Source organism: Pituophis catenifer, unplaced genomic scaffold (genome assembly GCF_029215685.1).
Source record: "Pituophis catenifer annectens isolate HBS135680 unplaced genomic scaffold, rPitCat1.0.hap2 SCAF_2, whole genome shotgun sequence".
NCBI classification, from domain to species: domain Eukaryota; kingdom Metazoa; phylum Chordata; class Lepidosauria; order Squamata; family Colubridae; genus Pituophis; species Pituophis catenifer.
Genome location: NW_027256882.1, coordinates 42,734,280 through 42,754,187, shown reverse-complemented (window position 1 = coordinate 42,754,187; position 19,908 = coordinate 42,734,280). Strand labels below are relative to the sequence as shown.

At 41.4% G+C, this 19,908-nt stretch overlaps 1 protein-coding gene across 1 annotated transcript; it reads left to right on the top strand.

Moving 5' to 3' along the window:
* Nucleotides 1-1,430: 1,430 nt before the first annotated feature.
* On the top strand, nucleotides 1,431-13,402 carry LOC139310176 (zinc finger protein 84-like). The gene is made up of 5 exons (XM_070934339.1): nucleotides 1,431-1,454; nucleotides 6,398-6,524; nucleotides 8,314-8,517; nucleotides 9,879-10,421; nucleotides 10,506-13,402. The coding sequence occupies exons 1-5, from the start codon at nucleotides 1,431-1,433 to the stop codon at nucleotides 13,400-13,402; spliced, it is 3,795 nt and encodes a 1,264-aa protein (XP_070790440.1).
* The last annotated feature ends 6,506 nt before the right edge of the window (nucleotides 13,403-19,908 follow it).

Here is a 19,908-nt window from a genome sequence, read left to right as displayed (position 1 = left end):
GAGGGCTGCGCGGGGCGGGAAGAGCGGCATGAGGCTGCCTGGAGACGGGGCAAGAAACGCGGGACTGAGGGAAAGGCTCCCTGCGCCTCCTTTGGGGAGCGGCGCCATCCCGGCTCGCCTTGATTTGGCGCCTTCGTGGTCCCAGGTGAGTGAAGCGAGGGTGCCCCGCGCAGCCACACAATCCAGCGGCCCGAAGGGGAAAACCTGCGAAGCGGCAGTAGAGCCCTTCCCCAAAAACGCCCGACTGCGAAAGAAAGGGGGTTGGAGGAAGCGGGGTGGGGGGTGAGGTGAGGGAGGGGATATTTTGGACGCCGACGCCGCTGCTTGAAGGGGTTGCGTTTGGAAAGCACCGGGACTGGGTCGGACGGGAGCGGAGGAGCTCTTTCCCGTCGTTCAGGCTTCCTGAAGGGGCCACAAGGCGCGTGGCAACAAAAATTCGGGTTTTAAAAATCTAAAAGGAAAAGGAAGTAGGATGAGGTAGGAGAGGAGGAAGGAGAAAGGAGGAGAGGAGGGAGGGAAGGGAAAGAAAGGAGGAGAAGAAGAAGGTTTGTTGCGAAATGAGGGAAGAAAGAGAAGAAGAGCAACTCCGAATGTAATTAAAATGCCTTATTTTAATGCTTTCTTTAAGGAAAACATGTATATGTAGGATTTATTATGTATAAGAAAATGTACATTTTCTATTATGTGTATAAGAAATAAAACCGAAAAAACTTTTCAAAAAAAAAAAAATCTTTTTGCCGCGGTTCCTTTTTCCGCCCGGATTGTAACCCTTGGATAGGATAACTTTAATCCGGACAAGAGACCCAATTTGGTGAAGCATCAGGTAGAAACCCGGGAGACAAAGTCAGCTGGGTGACGCCGGGCCAGTCCCTCTCTCTCAGCCCTAGGAAAGTGGGAATAGCAAACCACTCCTGAAAAAGTTTGCCAAACAAACTTACAAGGAGTCCTAAATCCCATCCAGGACAAATGGTTGCCCGATCTTTTTTGGAAAATCCTGCAGGGATGGCCCACCCACAATTGAACTGAACCAAGAGTTCATAGAATATTAACCAAGCCTGTTGTTTTTTTGCCCAACCTATTAAGTCCCTGAGTAGTGTACAGATTGAGCAGTATAATGACTGCAATTGGGGTTGGACTAGAAGACCTCAAAGGTCCCGTCTCACCCTGTGATTCTGTGACTTCTATAGGCAGTCTCTGAGAATCAGACACGGACCACTTAGAATAACTTTATTGTCACTTTGAATGTACACTAATCGGCATACATTAAAATGAACACCCATGGAACCTGCCAGGTTTGGCAAATAATGCACGGGTTAGCAGAGGAGAGCTGGAGAAAGACAAATTCTGAATGTTTTCCTTCTTACGTTTCAACAGGCTTTAAAATATACGACTGGTTGGCTTCGGGATCAGTCCAAATTCGTGGAGGAAAGATGGCTGTTGCAGATGTGGCTCTAGTAAGAGATGCAGAGATGGGGAACAAAGAGCTTGTAGAGTGGGAGGGGAAAAGGATTTGAGCTGGGAGTTGAGCTGTTCAGGGGTTCAGTTGGGCTACTAGATCTGGGAGTGAAAATCTTGACAAATGGGATTCATGCAAAATAGTTATTTGTATATATTAAAAATTAAGTGGCTTGGTTATGTTCATTTTGGTCTGTGTTCCTCTGTTTCCAAGTAGTGGTATAAGCCGCATCTATCCTAGCGTGATAGTGCCTAAATCACATACTGAAGATTATCTTCTGTCCTTGAAAGATAAAGGCGCTACAACAAAACCAGTATTGTTGTTTGTTGCAGGTATTTGGATCCTTTCCAATAATGTCTGGATTCTCTGCATATGCTAAACCATATTGTACTGTATATGGCTTATTTGTGGCAGATTGTGTAAATTGGCCCTTGTGACTACTGTGACATAGTTAAACTGTAGTCAGGCTATTTGTGGCTTATTCAGACAACTATGGTGAAGAAAATCTTGTTTAATCTATCTGCTCCACGGAAATAGTCAACACTGAAGTAATATTCTTTGCAGAGTTCTGTGCATGTATTAATTATGTAGTAGAGCTTGAGGAAAACTTTTCTTAGCCAATGATGATTTATTGATCAACCCTAGCTAAAGATATCATAAGTTAGTGCAAATTCTGTCGAGCAAGCCATAAACACTCAGAAAATTACCGGTAGTTCTATCTGTTTACCTCTCAAATGGATGAGGAGAAATTTAAAGAATGAAGGTAGCCATTCTAGCTCCCAAGGTGCCATAACAGGTATTTTCCCTTTGATTTAAGGACCATATTCAGATATTTAAAATGAAATGTGACCTACCTGGAATAAACCACCATAAATCTGAAAAAAAAAACTGCTAATTTCTTGCAACCTGATACCATTCAAATGCATTTGACTACAATCCCATAATCAAGCCAATTTGCAATAGGTTATTGAACACAAACTTCTATAGTTCTAATGGTCCAATTCCTACAAAATGGGCCTTAGTATTCACATTTGTTAAAAAGAAGTGATACAGGATTTTTCCTGTGTTGGTAGGAGTTGACCTTTGAGATTTTTCTTCTACCTTGCTGTAATTTTATGATATTTCCCTTTTGTAAATGTGAGTTTTCCTAGTGATATTCCTTTACTTAGTTTTTAGTACAGAGCATTACTGTGTTAAAGAATAAATGAGGAACAGATAAATCCCCTTAGTGATGTCTTCTGTCTTTTAGGCATTGTAGAAGGACAGCCATGCTAGTCTTCATTAGCCAAAAATCAGAAGGACTTTGGCAGCATCTTTTTCAATCAAAACATTTTGTTAAAAGTCATAAACTTTTGTGAGCTGCAACTTGCTTCATCAGGTCCATCTAATATCTTTTATTATTACTATTATTTTGGTATATTAGTTACTCTGAAAAGATACTCCTGGATTCCTGATTTTCTTCTACGATTTAATGTGATTTGAAAAGAGTTTTGAAGTACTGAGTGAAAATCCTGCATATATGCATTAATGTAGGTGCAGGAATTCAAGAAAAGATAATTCCCTTGGATCACTGAAGGAACACGTCTCTTTTGCTGCTTTGCTAGTTTAATTTTTCATTTTTGTGTGTGTGGAAATCCATTGGGAGGTCACATTTCTAAAGATTTATACAAACACATCTAATGCACAAAGTACTATTCAGCTGACTTGGACACTTTAAAGGCATTTTTAAAAGCTAAATCTATTTTTATTGTGTTTTCATATTGTGAAGCTAATCATAATTAGGGCAATTTTACACAGCATAATTTCTTGTTTATACCTTAAAGAAGAATACAAGTAATCTGCAATCTGGATCACAACATTGCCACTTCTACACATTCTTTAAATTAGATGCTGCTTTATATTGAGCTAGAATCCAGTAGGTTGTAGCTTTTCGTATTTAGATGTATAATTGGGGAATCTCCCCTTTAGATTGCTGCCTATTATGCACTCCTTAGCATGCAGCATTTAAGAGTCTGTGCATAAAAAAAGGGGAGGATTATCAGCAAGATTTGCTTCCTGGGTGATTTCCTTTAAGCCCCAGGATATATTGAAATTGCTGCTATTGCTCTGGAAGTCATTTAAATCACTCTTTTTTTTCCCCCTTAAAGATTGCCAGGTTCAGGCTATGCAAGGTGGCATTATTCTCTCCAAAGGAGAACAAAGGCTTTTCTAAACATGCTTACTTGAATTGATACCAATAAAGGAAAATATTTGCAGCTCAGGGTTGAAATGGGGAGTCCTTGGTAGTATCTTGGTTGTTTTCTTGCAGAAGTTTCATTACCCAAACTAGGTAACATCATTAGCAGTGCTAATATTGTGCTAGGACTAGCACTGATGATGTTATCTAATTTGGGTAATGAAATGTCTGCAAGAAAATAACCAAGCTCAGAGAGCACCAAGGACCCTGTGCTTGAACTGAGTCCTTTGTGTTTCAGGGAGGTTTACTCACAAGTAAAAATAGCTAGGATTTCATCCTGAATGCATTTACAGTTCAGATGGGCAGTTAAACATCCTATGGATGCTTGCCAAGCTTACTACCTATCTGATCTTAAAACACACACAATAAACAAGGAGGAAATGGTCATATTGCAATGCCCCAACTTTTCAGCTCATATTTATTTGCAGCAACATTCCCAAAATGCCCCATAGGAATAGTATAGAGCAGTGATAGCTAACCTTTTTGGTGCCTAGTGCCAAAAGCATGCACACATACCCATAATGCAATGCGGGCTCGACCCTTCTGCCCCCTGCGCATGTGTGCATGACCCCTGCGCATTCACACATGATCCCCATGTGCGCCCCACCTCCCACGCATGCCACGTGACCCCCCACAGGTGTGACCCATCCCCTGCACATGCGTGGCCCATCTCCTGCATGCCCCCCGCCCCTTGCACACATGTGGCAGAGACCCAGAACCAGCTGGTGGGCGGGAGGCATGCGCACATGCATGGCAGAGCTGAGCTGGGGCGACGGATCACGTGCCCGCAGAGAGGGCTCTGTGTGCCACGTGTGGCACATGTGCCATAGGTTCACCATCCCGGGTATAGAGAGTTGATAAAGAGAATTCAGGCCTTCTGGTGAGAGGATCCATATGCATTTTGTGAGAAGAAAATATTTCAGGAGCCATTCTGGGCATGCCTACTGCATCCTGTCAAAATCATAAACTGGTTCCCATCCCCAAAAGTTTGCTTATCCTTCCTTACGTCATATGATGCTTTTTCAATTGGCCATTACCTTTAATTACATAAATAAATACAATACATGCTTATTTCATTCTACAAATTAATGTTGATATGGTAATTTATTGGTGAATATAAAACCCGTTCCATCTAGCAGCTAAGGCACCACACTAGAAACCAGGAGACAAGTTCTAGTCCTGCTTTAGGCATCAAACCTGGCAGGAGGACTTTAGGACAATCATACTCTCTCAGTCCAACCTACCTCGCAGGGTTGTTGTTGCGATGAAAATAGTAGGAAGTATGAATATTAAGTATGTTCACCAACTTGAGTTGTTTATAAAATTAATAAACCAGCATAGGCATAAATAAAAGGCTTATAATAGAGTGTGATCCCACTCATACTCTGGTTTATAGTTTGAGGTGAAGCTTATTCAACAAACCATGATTTAGAACCCACTGCATAGTGAGATGTGTCACCCCTGAACCAGGCTTCTGATGGCTGACATTTAGAATAGAATAGAATTCTTTATTGGCCAAGTGTGATTGGACACAAAAGGAATTTGTCTTTGGTGTCTATGCTCTCAGTGTACATAAGGAGAATAAAATACATTCATCAAGAATAAAAAGATAACAGTGATAGTCAACGTTACTAATAAGCTATCAAATTGTACTAGGAAACAAGTAAAAACAATATAAATTGAAAGATACAAGCACATGGTTATAGTAATGTGAGAAGAGATAGATACTAGTAAGCTCTGCAACCCAACAAGACAGAAACAGACTTCAGAGGATAATTAGAACAGCAGAAAAAATAATTGCTATCAACCTGCCTTCCATTGAGGACCTGTATACTGCACAAATCAAAAAGAGGGCTGTGAAAATATCTACAGACCCCTCACATCCCTGGACATAAACTGTTTCAACTCCTACCCTCAAAACGACGCTATAGAGCACTGCACACCAGAACAACTAGCTACAAGGACAGTTTTTCCCCGAATGCCATCATTCTGCTAAACAAATAATTCCCTCAACACTGTCAAACTAGTTACTAAGTCTGCACTACTATTAATCTTCTCATCGTTCCCATCACCCATCTCTTTCCACTTATGACTGTAATTTTGTTGCTTGTATCCTTACGATTTATATTGATATTGTTTTCCTGATTGCTTATTTGTACCCTATGACTATCATTAAGTGTTGTACCTTATGATTCTTGACAAGAATCATAAGTATTAAATCATTAAAAAAAAAGTGTTTTTTCTTTTATCTACACTTGAGAGCGTATGCACCAAGACAATTTCCTTGTGTGTCCAATCACACTTGGCAAATAAAAAATTCCTATTCTATTCTATTCTATTCTATTCTATTCTATTCTATTCTATTCTATTCTATTCTATTCTATTCTATTCTATTCTATTCTATCCTATCCTATCCTATCCTATCCTATCCTATCCTATCCTATCCTATCCTATCCTATCCTATCCTAAGGAAGAGAAGAATAATAGTAATTCACTTTTAGTAAATTATTTGACAGTGTTGTGGGAATTAGTTGTTCAGCAGAGTGATGGCATTTGGGAAAAAACTGTTCTTGTGTCTAGTTGTTCTAATGTGCAGTGCCCTATAGCATCGTTTTGAGGGTAGGAGTTGAAACAATTTATGTCCAGGATGTGAGGGGTCTGTACAGTTTCCTAAAGAATAACCGATGTTCCTCTTTTGGCTCAAGGTCCCAGAAGCCTTTATGGAGGTGACTGTGTGTTCAAGTGATGTGCAGCACACACATTCGGGTCGCCGACAGAAAACCACCTACAAGAATAGCGTACAGGGGAACTACTTGACCGCAGCTGCCATAGGTAAGGTCTACAGAACGATAAATAGATGTGGTTGAAATCAATGAACCATTAGCACAAGCTGTGTTCTTCTCCATGTCCTAATGGAAAACTTTAAATGGTTATCATTTTCAAAGCTAGGTAGTCCTTCACTTACAACAGTTCATTTAGTGACTGCTTGAAGTTACAACAGGATGGAAAAAAAGTGACTTATTTATTTATTGGTTCGATTTATATGCTGCCCTTCTCCGGAGACTCAGGGCGGCTTACAATGCGTTATGCAATAGCCTTCATACTTTTGTATATACCTGCTTAGTAGGGCTTTCGGCCCCCCCAAGCGGTGTTCTTTTTTATACAAAGTCAGCTTATTGCCCCCACAATCCTGGTCCTCATATTACCTACCTCGGAAGGATGGAAGGCTGAGTCAACCTTGAGCCTGATGAGATTTGAACTTGCAGTAATTGCAGGCAGCTGGCAGCTAAGTGCTACTTTTAACAGTACTTTAGTCTGCTGCGTCACCAAGGCTTCTTATGACCGTTTTTCATACTTGGGACCATTGTAGCATCCTCATGGTCACATGATCAAAATCCAGGCGCTTGAATATTGAAGTTTTGACACTTATATTTTGGAGAATGTTCTGCTAATGTATTAAGAGATTTTAAAATGTTTAAAATAAGATTATGGGAGGTTTTTTTTGTTTTGTTTTTTACAAATGTGAAATGTGATAAGAGAATTTATAAAAGGAAGGTTGAAGTATAATTTTTAAAAGGGGAGTTAACAAGTGTGAGAGAGTTTTGAATTCTGTAATAGTTAGCATATTTAACTTATGTTTGTTAAATGCTATATCCTGTTTTTGCTCTGGGAAGTTGGGGGTGGAATTGGGGGGGTTTGGGTAGGGATAAAATGATGTATGATAATTGATTTTGTAGTGTTTGGTTGTTTGAATATAAAAAATAAAAAACTTGTTTTAAAAAAAAATCCAGGCGCTTGACAACTGACTCATATTTATGACAGTTGCGGTGTCAAATGGAAATATGGGAAGCTGACATATACTAAACCAGGGGTCTCCAACCTTGGCAACTTTAAGCTTGGCGGACTTCAGCTCCCAGAATTCCCCAGCCAGTTTCTGGGAGTTGAAGTCCGCCAGGTTTAAAGCTGCCAAGGTTGGAGACCCCTGTATTAAACAATCCTCAGCCTAGTTAGCTCACATAATTTGTTCTAATAGTCATCAGCAGTTCTCAAGGATTTCAGTTAGGATTAGGAATTAAAAAAAAAAAAAACATCTGGAGAAGCCAGATACTGAACCTGGGATCATATGCATAGTCTTTTGACTTATGACAATTGAGTCCAAAATTTCTGTTGTTAGCGAGACAGTTGTCCATTTTATGATCTTTCTTGCCACAGTTAAGTGAATCACCGCAGTTGTTAAGTTAGTAGCCCGGTTGTTAAATGAATCTGGCTTCCCCGTTGACTTTGCTTGTCAGTAGGACAGAAAAGGGGATCCCCGAGATTCTGCAACAGTCATAAGAACATGCAAGTTGCCAAGCCTCTGAATTTTTATCACGTGACCATGGGGATGTTACAATTGTCATCAGTGTGAAGTCATAAGTTGCTTTTTCAATGAACCACGAATGGTCACTAAATGAATGGTTGTAAATCAAGCACTACCTGTACCAATATTCCATACGGAGTGTCGGAGATTTAAGGCTCATGCCAAAGGTCATTCATTGAGTACATGAATTGCAACTTGGTCCCTGTTGCTGTGTTGCACCAGCTCTCAGCCAACCCATCTGCTGTTTTTAATTCCCTGCAGGCCGAGTTCATTGCCACTCCTCTGAGCTGCTCTCCCGCTTGGATCGTGGAGAAGAAGCCTGGGTCCCACAAATCCAGAGCTCTGATGAAAGTGCAGATGAAGGCCCAATTAAGCCAACACTGAAGCAGTTACCGACGGGAGGGACCTGGTGGGCTCGATACCGGAGTCCTGTAACATACCCCAGTTCAGAGTCTGCAAACTCAGGTTAGAACTGCTGCTGAAGGCATCTGGCTTAATGGGCTAAGGTAGTTCTACCATACCTTGAAAATCTTGGCATTTTAAGAGAGTGGTAGAAGAGCAATCCAATTCTAGCAGTGGGATTGGATCCAGCTCATTGTCTGGGTTCACATATTATGCTAAGTCACAGTGACACTTGGTTTACTGTTTTGGCTTGGTGGGATGCATTAAACCAGCTATTGTGGTTTGTGGGAATATGACAGGGGTCTCCAAACCTGGCAACTTTAAGACTTGTGGACTTCAACTCCCAGAATTCCTCAGCCATGCTAGCTCAGGAATTCTGGAAGTTGAAATCCATATGTTGTAAAGTTGCCAATGTTGGCGATCCTTAGTGTAGACCAAGGGTGTCAAACTCAATGTCATTGAGGGCCGTATCAGGGCTGTGGTTGACCTTGGGGGGCTGGGGTGGGTGTGGCGGACTGGGTGAGTGTGGCCAACTTGACGCCACTCCCCAAACTCCTGGCATGTTTCCTCTTCACATTGGGTAGACCAGGCTGGCCCGATCTTTCCTCTTCGCATTGGGTAGATCAGGACGGCCCCACGGGCAGGATCCGACCACATCATGGGCCTTGAGTTTAACACCCCTGGTGTAGACTGTAATAGTTGGGGGAATACTGTTTCAGAGGGCAGAAGTGGCAACAGAGGAGGCACACTTCTGGAATTACATAATATATTTCAAGGGGGTGGGGGAGATCCTGAGTGTACCAACCCTGTTGGATAGGATAGGATAGGATAGGATAGGATAGGATAGGATAGGATAGAATAGAATAGAATAGAATAGAATAGAATAGAATAGAATAGAATAGAATAGAATAGAATAGAATAGAATAGAATAGAATAGAATTTTTTATTGGCCAAATGTGATTGGACACACAAGAAATTTGTCTTGGTGCATATGCTCTCAATGTACATAAAAGAAAAGATAGTTCATCAAGAATCATAAGGTACAACACTTAATGATAGTCATAGGGTACAAATAAGCAATCAGGAAACAATATCAATATAAATTGTAAGGATACAAGCAACAAAGTTACAGTCATACAGTCATAAGTGGAAGTAGATGGGTGGTGGTAACGATGAGAAGATTAATAATAGTGCAGCTTAGTAAATGGTTTGACAGTGTTATGGTATAGTTATGGGATGGTAAAGGACAATTGGAGAGATATGCCCCCCAAAAAAACAACAACAGCAGGTCTTAATGTAAAGATAACCTTCAACACCCTGAATTGCATCCAAATGCCAAGTGGCACTAGTGCCACTTTTGCACTAACCATATAATCCTCCTGCACTGCCACTTTCTCCCCCTCTTTTTTTTTTTTGGGCTGTAGATAATGATCAAGAAAGTGAAGAAGAGAAGCCTCATCGTGGAAGTTATCCTCACCGTGGAAGTTTTCGACCAACGATCCTTCGCCGAAACTTATTTAATAATTCCAAGGGGAGTGGATCACAGAGTCAGAAGCCCAGAGAGGCCTATAAACATGGGTCCCAGTTGAAGAAGCCTTCACAAAATCAGCTAGGAAAGACAAAGGCAGAAACGGGCAATGCCAACGAGAGCTCACAAACCAAAGAAAGAGCTGCAGGAAGGGACCATCCGGTTTCGTGCCCTGATTGCAGACAGATCTTCAAGTCCAAAATATCTCTCTCCAATCACCAGAGGATACACAATATGACGAAGGCCTATAAATGCCCTGACTGCGAAGAAGGATTTTCATCCAAAAAAGTCTTTGACCGCCACCAGAGGGGTCACAGAGCAGAAGCAGGCAACAGACCTTCCTACAGCATTGTGAAGCCTCAAAACATGAAGCTTTATGAATGTTTCGCCTGCAAGAAATCTTTTGAGCTCAGAGAGCAATTCCTCCTACATCAAAAGAGCCACACGACTCAGCAGCCCTATAAGTGTGATGAATGTGGGGAAATGTTTGTCCAGAAGGAACTTCTTGACAAACATCAAAATTGCCACACAACACCCAAAAACAACAGAAAAATGGATAAGAAGGAAGAAAAGATGGATAGTACGCTTGAAACTGCAAAAAAGAAAGACAGTACAGCCCCTGTCTCTGGGAGCACAAGACCACTGAACATTGGCCTCAGTAGACAACAGCAAGACCAAGTCAATCTCCATAAATGTCAGTTTTGCGGGAAATGTCTAAGGTTCAAAAGTTTGCTTGTGGACCATGAGAGAATGCACAGGGAAGCAAGGCCATATAAATGTTCCCAGTGTGCTAAGAGCTTCCTTCATAAGGCTATTTTAATGTCACACATGATGACCCATATGAAGCAGGCATCCAGGAAGCATCCCAAAAAAGTTAAAAGCTTGGCTGTGAAAAGTGCCTTGGTTGATTCAGAAATCCCTCACGAAAGAGGAAATCCCTCTAAATCCAGAAAAATCATCACTCGTAGCTCTTACCACATTTGGCGCCCAAGAAAATGGGTACAGAAAAGCCCCTATCAGTGTCAATATTGTGGGAAATATTTAAGTACAAGAATCATACTTGCTGATCATGAGAAACTCCACACAGGTGAGAGACCCTATAAATGCCACAAATGTACAGACAGTTTCATTCGAAAACACCACCTTTTTCGACATCTAGCGATTCACCTCAGAGAGATCTCCAATGAAGATGTCAAAAGTTTGAGGATCAAAAGTCGCCAGACTATGAGGATCAAAAGACGTCACTATGGACAGAAGGCTTCTGAAGGTCTTCTCCCTGCAAGTGATGTCACTCGTCGCTCAGGACTTGCCAAGCACCCCAAAATCCCCACTCAAGAGAATTATGTATGTCAGCATTGTGGAAAATGCATGAGAACCAAAAGCTCCTTTGTCAATCATGGGAAAATCCATAGGAGAAAGCAACAGCTGTATCCCCACTTGGAACGTGAGGAAAACACCTCCCAGGAAGAACCTTTGGTTTCCCACCAAGAAACCCATGCAGGGGAAAAACTCTCTGTGTGCTCAGTCTCCAAAGACAAAACGATCACAAAAGATCGCCCCACCTCCTCCCACAGGGTTCCCCACAGAAGGAAACAGCCCCAGCTCTGTCACAAATGTGGGAAAACCTTTGATGATAACTATTCCTACACCAGGCATCAACGGATTCACTCTGGGCAAAAGCCTTTCAGATGTGCTGCCTGTGGGAAAGCCTTTGTCCAGACATGGCATCTGAAGAGACACGAAAAGACCCACCTGAAAGGAAAATTCCCCGAACAGCCCGTTGTAAGGGAGGTCATCCATGACAATAGCCACCTGGACCGAAAGCTCTTCAAATGCTCTCTGTGTGGAAAAGACTTCTTTCAGCCGTGGCATCTGAAGAGACACAAGAGAATTCACCTGAATGAAGAATGTCGTAAACTATCTGCAATCATGGAGGTCACACGGGCATTTTCTAATTTCCCAAGCACCACAGCTTCTACGGAAGAAGGTAAAGGAGATCCTCTTGGAAAAGCGTTGCAGCTCCCACTTCACCCAGATGAGGTTATCGGCTTGCCACATGCCCAGGAAGAAGCAAGAGACCTGCTGGTGCCCTTAGAAGAAAGATCAGACACAGGAGCTCCAGAAAAGCATATTACCGTGCCAGTGCAATTATCTAGAAAATTCAAAGAAAATATTTTGCTGGGCCATGGGGAAGTCAGCCAGGCAGTGAAATCGGAGAGGAAACACAGAAGAAAGGACATATTCTCTATCCATCAGTCCAGGAGCTGCTCCAAAAATGCCCATTCCCAAAGTCATAAGAAGGAGAAAAACCACGATGGCTGGCAATTGAGACCACGGGCTTCCTCCATAAGAAAATCTAAGAGAGAAACGCAGCTTGTGAGGAAAAGGCCCAAACGTTGCTTTTGTCAACTAGAAGAACGAGAAATGATCCGCCCAAACGCACCCAACCCCCCCAGGAAAGTAAAATATTGCGATGGTCCTGAAAGCGAGCCCTGTGTGAGTGTTTCCTCCAGTTTGTTTCAAGGTGCATCCAAGAACCACAAGCCAAAGGATCTTTGCCTCGAACTGCCCTGCCAGAAAACATTCTCCAGAGAAGCCCAAATGAAAGTTACCAAAAGTGTTGTGCAAAGGAACACAGTCGCATCTGTGGCACAGGAAAGGGAATCGCTTGAGGCCAATTCCGGCTCTCAGAGTTGTGAGAAAGAAAAACGCAAGCTATCCAATGTCAGGGATCCAGCAGAGACCCGGCCTACACCACGGTTGTCCAAAAGCAAGACCCAGCAGGATCATGACCGACTCTGCCCTCTAAATGCGTGCTCAAATGCTACCGCCCAGAATTTGGGGAGAGCACCTTTGGCTCAGCAGCTGGGAGAGATCCAAAATCCACTAAGGATACAGAAGAGAGCAAAGGGTAGACGCAGTGTTGAACTGCAAAAAGCAATATTGAGGAAGCTCCAGCGCTCGCCTTCTAAGGGAAAAACTGCCTGTGATCAGCAGATGCTGCAAATGAAACACGTCTGCAGTCGGTGCAAGAAATCCTTCCGTAGTCGGACCAATCTCTTGATTCATGAGAAGAACCACACAGAGAACAGACCGTTCCCGTGCATCCACTGTAAGAAAAGTTTCTTCTCTGTGACGGCCCTTAAGATCCACATGCGAATCCACACAGGGGAGAAACCTTTCAAGTGCTCCGAATGCGACTTTCGCTGCAACGTGTTGGGTAATCTCAACAGGCACAAGGCCAACCACAGCCAGGAAGGGCTCCAGCCTTGCATGCATTGTGGGAAAAGCTTTTGGCTGAATCCTGAACTTATGACCCATTTAAAATTTAGTGGCAAGAAGAAGGCTTATGCCTGCCCGGATTGTGAACAAGCATCTATGCACAGGAACCTTCTAAAGCGGAAGAGGAAGAAGTTATGATGCGATTCAGAAACTGAATCCTATTGTGAGAAGATGAGAGACCACATCATTCTTCCAACATTCCAGCACCTTATCTCTTTCAAAATTGGGAACATATTCGAGCACTCTCTCGTGGATTCCTTCCCCCCCATGAAGCATTGGAGGAGGCCCTAGCAAACACATTTATTCTAGAGTGTCTCACCTCTTTGCTTTTATCTCAATAATAGTCTTTTTAAGTTGGGTCAGAAGATCACTTGTGTAACCCCTTCTTCCAGTCTTCCAAGAATTTGGGTGAAACTGCCAGAAAGATGCCCCCCTTTGGTGAAAATAGAGGTTTTTTTAATCAGAAAGATGATCAAAATATTGCCCTTGGAACTTGAGGTGATGGAGGAGAGGAGAGTGACTTAATTTGTATTCCGTGCATTTTTTTAATTACCCCTAACAAATGCATGGACATCAATCTAGGTTTGAGGTTTTCCTGTAAGGTGATATTTGCCACTGGTTATTTTCTTAGTTTTTCTGCAGGTTTCTCTGTCTAGGACCAGCCGCACAAAATGTTGCATTTTGAGAGGGAGGCCGGAGGCCTGTATAATATAAACAAAGATATTGGAATGTGATCTTCTTAGGTCCTAGTTTGGCCATAATATTTTGAGTCTCTCTTGCAACTTTTAATTTTAGCTCGGGGAAGGTGGTTGTGAGTTGGAATTGCTATCTTTGAATTCAAGGCCCAAACCGGGGCCAAATTGACTTAAATGTTCTCCTGAAAATTCAACAGATCCAATTATCAGTGGGTCTCCTTGTAGATAATAATCTGTAGAAGATATTGTTTGAGGTACTGTACATTCTAATTGTTTTGCTCATTTTTACTATGCTGATTTTACCTCATTCTCCACCCCTTCTCTGAAATCCTATTTTCAATGCAAAACACCAGCCACAACACAAATAATTGTTTATCTTTGATTAATCACGTTTAATTCAAAGTTGGTTCTAGTCACTTTGGGCTTACAGCCTTGAATCACTTTATCAATGTCTGAATTTTATATCTTGCTTATACAGTGTATACACTTTATTTTTAAAAAACATTAAATAAATATTTTTTAAAAATACATATTGTTTTCTGTCTGATCATCCTGTCTGATCATCCAATAAATAGTGGATTCTTTCTGATAGAATGTAATTTGTGATGAAATTCTTTTTTATATAATAAGTGCATATTGTAAACAGCCAAGTGTTTCAGCTGAAATGTCTTCATTTATCAAATTTATATGCCACCCTTTTCATAGTTTGAGGTGACCGAGTTTCACATATGTGTTTATCTTATGGGTTCTTCTGACATTTTGCAGTGAGAAGCTCACAGCATAGGTGTTAGGAGATGATGACTCAGTTGCTAGAAAATTACTACTATTCTATCGGATTTGTTAGACTTCTATTCTTTCAGAGCTGTGAAGAAGACCCTCCACAAGTGCAAAGCAAAATATTTATTGTGGCTTCTCTTGCAGCTCTATTGATTTGTTTTCTTTGCAGCCATTTGACTGAGTTCAGAATATAGAATAACAGAGATGGAAGGGGCCTTGGAGGCCTTCTAGTCCAGGGGTGGGAAAATGTAGCCCTTTTACAACCTGTGGACTTCAACTCCCAGAATTCCTGAGATAGCTGTCTCAGGAATTCTGGGAGTTGAAGTCCACAGGTTGTAAAAGGGCCACATTTGCCCACCCCTGTTCTAGTCCAACCCCTAGCTTGAATAGGAGACCCTATATATTTTATTTATTTATTTATTTATTTATTTTCAATTTATATACCGCCCTTCTCCCTGAGGACTCAGGGCGGTGCACAGCCAAAATTAAAAACATGAAATACAAATATTAAAAACAATTAAAATCTATATAAATTTGGCCCAAAATTTAAAAAACCATAAACCAATTAAACATTTAAAAATTTTAAAAAATTTCTTCCTAAGCCAGCCCGGCTTGCTGGAAAAAGTAGGTTTTAAGGGCACGGCGGAAGGCACTGAGGTCTTGGATTCTCCTTATCTCTAGGGGCAGCTGATTCCAGAGGGTAGGTGCCCTCACAGAGAAGGCTCTCCTCCTGGGGGTCACCAGCCTACATTGTTTGGCTGATGGCACCCTGAGGAGGCCCTCTCTGTGGGAGCGCACGGGTCGCTGGGAGGTCGTCGGTAGCAGCAGGCGGTCTCGAAGATAGCTAGGCCCTATGCCATGGAGCGCTTTAAAGGTGATAACCAACACCTTGAAGCGCACCCGGAAGACCACCGGGAGCCAGTGCAGCTCGCGCAGGAGCGGTGTTACATGGGAGCGCCATGCTGCTCCCATCACTACCCGCACTGCTGCGTTCTGGACCAGCTGGAGCCTCCGGGTGCCCCTCAAGGGGAACCCCATGTAGAGAGCATTGCAGTAGTCAAGGCGAGAGGTGACGAGGGCGTGAGTGACTGTGCATATATACCATTCTAATCTCTTAAAAACCTCCAGTGATGAAGCACCTACAAATTCTAAGGAGAACATGCTCAATTGTTAGATGCTTTAGGATGGGGTTAAGACAGATTTTTTTTCCTTCTTTGCCACCAGGATAAAACGATGTTTAAAGGCAGTAGATCTTTCTGGACTAGATCATGACAAAAACATAACATTCCAGTGATGGAAGTTGATCACTTGGAGATATGATAAAATTTGTATTCTCCAAATTCTAGGTTGGATCTCTTCATATATCAAACAAAAAGTGGTACCTTGCAGACATAATAGTTTGGGCTTTATGTTAAGCCATAAACAATAGTTCGCCAACCACAATGACAGGGTTTAAAGAATATAGACTTAATGTGATGTGCAAAATATTTATTATGATTAATTCAACAAACTAGTTAAGTGTAAATTATTAGCAGCAGGGTCGATTTGGCTTTTCTCCATATATATTCATATGCAGGCTTTGGAATTTGCTTTACAAACGAGACTACCTTGAGTTTGGCTTGAGCGAGGCCAGTTAGTGCAATACGTGAACCTGATCAAAGTTTGATTAAAGGGTCACTTTTATTTTTAAAAGTATGTTCCATCAGACTGTCTCATGGTTTGGATTAAGGAATCCTTTGATTTACAATTAAGGAAATGTGATCATTTGGTACAAAAAGCAAGCTGTAGGCTTTTGAGATACACTGAACATTTGATCAGCTAGGAGTCAGAATCATAGAGTTGGAAGGGAAGTAAGGAGTCATCACATCCAGCCCCTTAGCCTGGCTAGGGAATTCTGGGAGTTGAAGTCCACGTATCTATTTTAAAAATAATTTTTATTAAAGAGTTTTTCAATAGAATAAAAGCACACTTCCAGAAGTGATCAGAAATATAAGAATAGTCTGTTTCTCTTTTCTAATTGTCCATTAATCCCAGAAAAAAAGATTCTGGTTTCAGTTAAAATATTAATTTTTAAACATTATTTGCGTAATTCTGTTTGAACTGAACATTTTCAGGCTTTTAAATAAGTCCACCAGTCCATCAGAAATAATAAAATGATCCTTCATGTTGTCCACATTTCCAGTGTAAATTTGAAGCACGGTTATACATTCTAGACAATTTTTCTGGAGTTATAAACCAACAATTTCATAATCTCTTAATCTCATTTCATAATCTCTTAAATTTTAATATGAATTTCAATACTTTTAACCATATATTTCCCCATTGTTCCAGCAATATGGTATTTTATCCAAACATGGTATTTTATCATATACTCCTTCACTTGTTCTTCCATTTCAAATTTCAATAAAAGTTTGTTTAGCAATTATATGTTCATCATTTGTACATAATTCCAAGTCCAAAATCTGTCTTTGCTCAATTTCAAATGTTCTAGTACTGTCTACTGTAAATTGTTCCCTTAATTGAAGTCCAGGTGTCTAAAAGCTGTTGAGGTTGAGAAACACTAGCTTAGACCAATAGTCTTAAGTATTATTGTATTTTTAATTTAATTAAAAATTCACACCTATCTTGCAGTCCTGCAACTTTGGGTGGCGGACAATATGTCTGCAGCTCATTGCCTTCTAGTCAACCAACCGCATCTTACTTCAAGGTTATTCATTTCCCCTTTTCCATATTTGTTTACTAAATTTTATGTAGGTGGCTCGTAACACATTGCCTTGAACAGACTGCAACACAAATTCTTATCAAGAGGATGCGTTCCTTATTATTAGAAGATAGAATTTATAGAGGAGTATTTCATAGATCCTTGGGCAGGCGTTAACGTAGGTTTCACAGGGTCAGCAATTCGCTAATGAAATAATGGCAATTTCTTTCCATTGTTCCTCAGAATCGCCTAGGAGACATCCAGCCTTCCTCAGTCTGGTAGTTTAACGCTCTCAATTTGCTTCCAAAAAGCCATTGCTGCAGAGAGCAATCTCAGAAATGGATGCAGTTACTTTAAAGAGCTGCAGACAGAAGGTTGATCTGTTGCTGGTGGTAGGGCTTCAAAGCACCATTTCAAAATTATTTCCAGAGAGATGCATAGTCCACATGTAAAGATCCAATACATCTGGTTGGTTCCAGATTGGAAAAGGCTAATCCCATGGGCTGATTTATTTATTCTTTTATTTACTTACATTTATTTCCCACCTCTATTATGCAATGAATAACTCAATTGTTGGCCAACAAATCCAACACAGCTTCCTCCTCCTATTTTCCCAACAGCAATAACCCTGTGAGGTGGGTTGGGCTGAGAGACAGTTGACTTTCACTCAGCTGACTTTCATGGCTAAAAGAGGACTTGAACTCAAGGTTTTCTGCTTTCTAGTCTGATGCCTTAATCAGTAGCCCAAACTGGCTCTGATTTGCACCATCCTGGATGGTAAAATGTGTGTGTGTGTGTTCTGTATGTATAATTATAATATATATATTCCCCCAAATGTGTTTAGAGCAGGGGTCTCCAACCTTGGCAGCTTTAAGCCTGGCGGACTTCAACTCCCAGAATTCTGGGGGTTAAAAGTCCACCAGGCTTAAAGCTGCCAAGGTTGGAGACCCCTTTTCTAGAGCTTTGCTTTGCTGGCTGAGGAACTCTGGGAGTTGAAGTCCACAAGTCTTAAAGTTGCCAAGGTTGGAGACCCTTGTTCTATAGCAAGCCAGAGCAAGCATAAAAAAACATGGGGATTGTTTTGAATAGACAGGAGACCATTTGAGTAGAGAGTAGAGTAGAGTAGAGTAGAGTAGAGTAGAGTAGAGTAGAGTAGAGTAGAGTAGACCTCTACTTTTTTAAAACCTTCACTTTGATATTTTTAAAAAAACATCTTCCAAATTTGTTGTGGCAGCATGAAAAAAAACCCCTAAAACTCCTTCTAAAGATCACTTTTCAGATTTACTAATTGCTTTTTCTTCCTGGCAACCTGCAAGAACTGTGTTCCTTTTGCCCTTCCTGGTTGCCTTATATTGTTGTATAGTATTTCAGACTGTATTGCTGAAAATCCTTTCAGCTCCCTTTTGTCATTCAAGTAAGCCTTGCAGCCTAGATGGTCCAGAGTTTTTGCTTGGGGCATGACAAAGCCCATTTCCTAAGTCATTCTTTTCATTGGGGGACTACTTAACTGGAGGTCCTACACAACAGACAGATTCCTTACTCATCAGAACAGTTTAGAGAAGAATAAAAGGAGTTGTTGAAATTTGACACCCCCCCAGACAAATCTCCACAGGGGGCTGTTATTTCTTTGAATAAATCATTAGCTTTAATTTGGTCAGATCAGATGGTTAATTAAATATATCTCCTTCAAGTCAAAATCAGCTGCAGTTTTCTTGGCCATAAACCTTGGATCTTTTCCCAGAATGTTTTTCTGCAATAGCCCACTCTGGTCTGCTCTGAAATTTCCCTGGTTAAATCTCACTTAACTATAATCTCAAACAGCCCAGTTAGATTTCTAGCCTAGACAATGTCAACAGATGCTGCCACCTGTTGAAGCCTTTCTGGATTACAGGGTACGAATGATGCTTCGGAAAACTCACCGAACCCAACCTTCTCCATGTAGAAACTTGGCATAAGTTGCCAGCCAATGAAATGGTTTAAGGTTTCCATCCGAGAGATATTTGTGGGGGTCCTTGGTGTTCTCTGAGCTTGGTGGTTTTCTTGTAGATGTTTCATTACCAAACTAAATAACATCATCAGTGCTAGTAAAATCACCAAGCTGAGGACCCCATAGTTCAACCCTAAGCTAGAAATATTGTATCGGTAGATAGATGTTTACTTCATCAATTCTCCACCCACACTGTCCAAATTATTAGGACTGAAGTCCACTGGGTGGATAGGAGGGTTATGTGCCATCAAGTCAGTATCATCAGTGAACCATGGTGGTGCAGTGGTTAGAATGCAGTACTGCAGGCTAACTGACTTCTTACTGCCAGCAGTTCGATCCTGACAGGCTCAAGGTTGACTCAGCCTTCCATCCTTCCGAGATGAGTAAAATGAGGATCCAGATTGTTGGGGGCAATATGAACCATGGTGGCACAGTGGTTAGAATGCAGTACTGCAGGCTAACTGATTTCTTACTGCCAGCAGTT